This window comes from Pygocentrus nattereri, chromosome 4, assembly GCF_015220715.1.
Source record: "Pygocentrus nattereri isolate fPygNat1 chromosome 4, fPygNat1.pri, whole genome shotgun sequence".
In the NCBI taxonomy this organism is placed as follows: domain Eukaryota; kingdom Metazoa; phylum Chordata; class Actinopteri; order Characiformes; family Serrasalmidae; genus Pygocentrus; species Pygocentrus nattereri.
The window spans coordinates 4,167,552-4,170,051 of NC_051214.1; the positions used below are offsets into that span (position 1 = coordinate 4,167,552).

At 44.1% G+C, this 2,500-nt stretch overlaps 1 protein-coding gene across 1 annotated transcript in view; it reads left to right on the forward strand.

Moving 5' to 3' along the window:
• Nucleotides 1–2,500, forward strand: part of gareml (GRB2 associated, regulator of MAPK1-like) — a 44,860-nt gene that overhangs the window by 11,057 nt on the left and 31,303 nt on the right. The window contains exon 2 of the mRNA XM_017714725.2: nucleotides 430–570. Coding sequence (XP_017570214.1) covers nucleotides 430–570 — 141 coding nt within the window. The remainder of the gene's footprint in view (nucleotides 1–429; nucleotides 571–2,500) is intronic.

Sequence of the window (2,500 nt, forward strand, 5' to 3'; positions counted from 1 at the left end):
CAGATCAGGTCGCTCTCTTTACAGCTTCAGCTCAGCTGCCAGTTTGTAATGAAATATTTCTCCAGCTCTCAGTGTGACCTCAGCGCTTCTCGCCACACATTAAACCCCAGTTTGCACTTTCGGTCTTCATAAAATCACAAACAGGTCCAGTACATTTAGCTTTATTTGTGTCATGTGATCTGTGGAGTTCTGGGAGTTTGAGCTCTTATTCGTAGCCCAAACTCGTTATGTGTGTTATACTCTCTCCTTGCCTTGACCGGTGGGAAAGGCCAGGCCTGCTTTACCTTACCTCATCTGACTCATGGAAACTCGCATAGATGTTTTTCCCTCAGTTTTAACAAAAAAAACCAGTGATATCAACCAGTGTCATGTTAATGAACTCGTCATTTGTAGTGTGTTTATGTCTAATGTATCTACGCTTCTCTGTAGGTGAGAACGTGGAGGGATTGTCTGAAGAGGATGTCGTCCTCTTGCACTCATGCAGACAGTGGACCACAGTTACTGCCCACTCTCTGGAGGAGGGTCATTACGTCATCGGACCCAAGATTGACATCCCGCTGCAGTACCAGGGTAAAAGCCACATTCCAAAATGTAGCTCTGGTGTCTCCAGGCCTGCACCAGCGAGTATTCCCAACAGCCATCTTTCTGGAATTTCATGGTGCTTCATAAAGATCATATCTTTTAGCCCACTTATGCTATAGACCAAAAAAACAGACTATTACTAATGTCAGTGTATAAATCTGCCACACAGAACACTGGTGCGGGTGCAGTGTGCAAGAGAGAAAGACTGAGAATGAGAACTGCAGAACCCCTAGAACAGAGCCTTGGGGAACTCCACAATGATCATTGTATTGTACATAAAATTATGTAGTTACATAGCTTCTTTCTTGGTGTTGCTAGCGATTTATGAGCTTCTGTCATCTGTTAGTTAAAGTTAGCTTTTGTAAACAAGCAGGGACAGCTAAATAACTGACTAAGTAGCTGGCAAACTGGTGGAATTCACTTTTTACTATCGTTCCTTTCCTATGAAAAAGATTTCTCAGAAAGATATACTGACCAGTTTCGAAGGTCAAGCCTGCTTTACCTCACTTTTTCTGACCTGACTCATGGAAACTCACACAGGTGTTTCTCAGCTAAGTTCCTTTTAACACAACACGGAATGTGTCAAAACCTCCCTGATTGTCCCTGAAGGTGTCGTGTTAAATCATTAATGCTTCCAAATCAAAACTTTCAAGGAACCACGACGCGTCATTCGTATTATTGACCACTGTCAATACTTGGATGCTTAGGTCAGCTCAGCTATGTGCATATATATGTGTGTATATATATATATATCTCACACACGTGGAGAAGGGAGGGGGTGAGAACAAGAGACGGAGTGTAGATGTTAGAGGAGATGTCAGTGATGTGGTGTTGGATGTCAACAATGTATTGATTGTTGTATTAGAGCACTTAACATCACACATGTTCACCCAGACCCAGTCTGCTACATGCAGTGACCTGACTGTTGTGTCAGTCTCTGGTGGATTGCCTGGTTAGTCACATTATATAACAAGAATATTCCCTCTTCCTGTTAGCGTCCTCCTGAAACAACCCACATGCACAGAACGAAGCGAAGAGTGATGGAAAAAGAGCACACAGCCAAGGCGTCACTGCAGAGCCTTACAGATGCCCTTTGTGTGGATGTGTGCACTTCCCATTAAAAACTGTGAAACCTGAAAGTTCTCTCAGGAGAAAACTCCCTACTAAGGTTTCATTAGCACACAGCAGCTATACGGTGGTTTGTTTAGCTTTAGCACTCAGATTCATATTCATCCATTTTTCCACAAATCAAGAACTGACCCAAATGGGCGTGAATCACATGTATGGCACTGTTTCCCTGCTCTTGGTTGTTAGGCTAAGTCATTATAAACAGACCGTCATGCTGAACGTGAAAAGCTGCCCTTCAGATGGGCAGTTTGAGCGGGAGCTGCTGTGTTTGTGTGCCTGTGGTGTCTCGGTCAGTGGGCTCATCCGGTGGCTCTTATCTCATTCATAAAGTCGTCTTCAGCATGACTTCATCCTGACGTCATTCCCAAGGGATCAGAGGAGAAACCCATTCTAAAAATCCGCTCTCCGGAATACTGGATGCTAAGCGCTCCGGAGTTCCTCCCCCGGGAACGCCGTTACCCAATATACCCATCTCCGGCAACATGAGGTCATGTGACCAATGAGATCACCTACAAGGGTTTCCGGCGGCAACAAGACGCCAGGGATGAAGCAAGTGAGACTGAATGAGGGAGATGAGATCATCTGTGTGTTCCTCAGACTGGGAGACTGACAGGGCTTTAGACTGATGATGATGATGATGATGGTTTTGTTGACGGTTGTTGGAATGATGAGGCTGTTGTACAGTGATTATAGTGACTGTAATCAAGATTTTTTTAAGGACGGGTTTGATTACGATGGAAAAATGATGATGATGATGATGATTATAATGACTGGCACATGTTTTGATAGA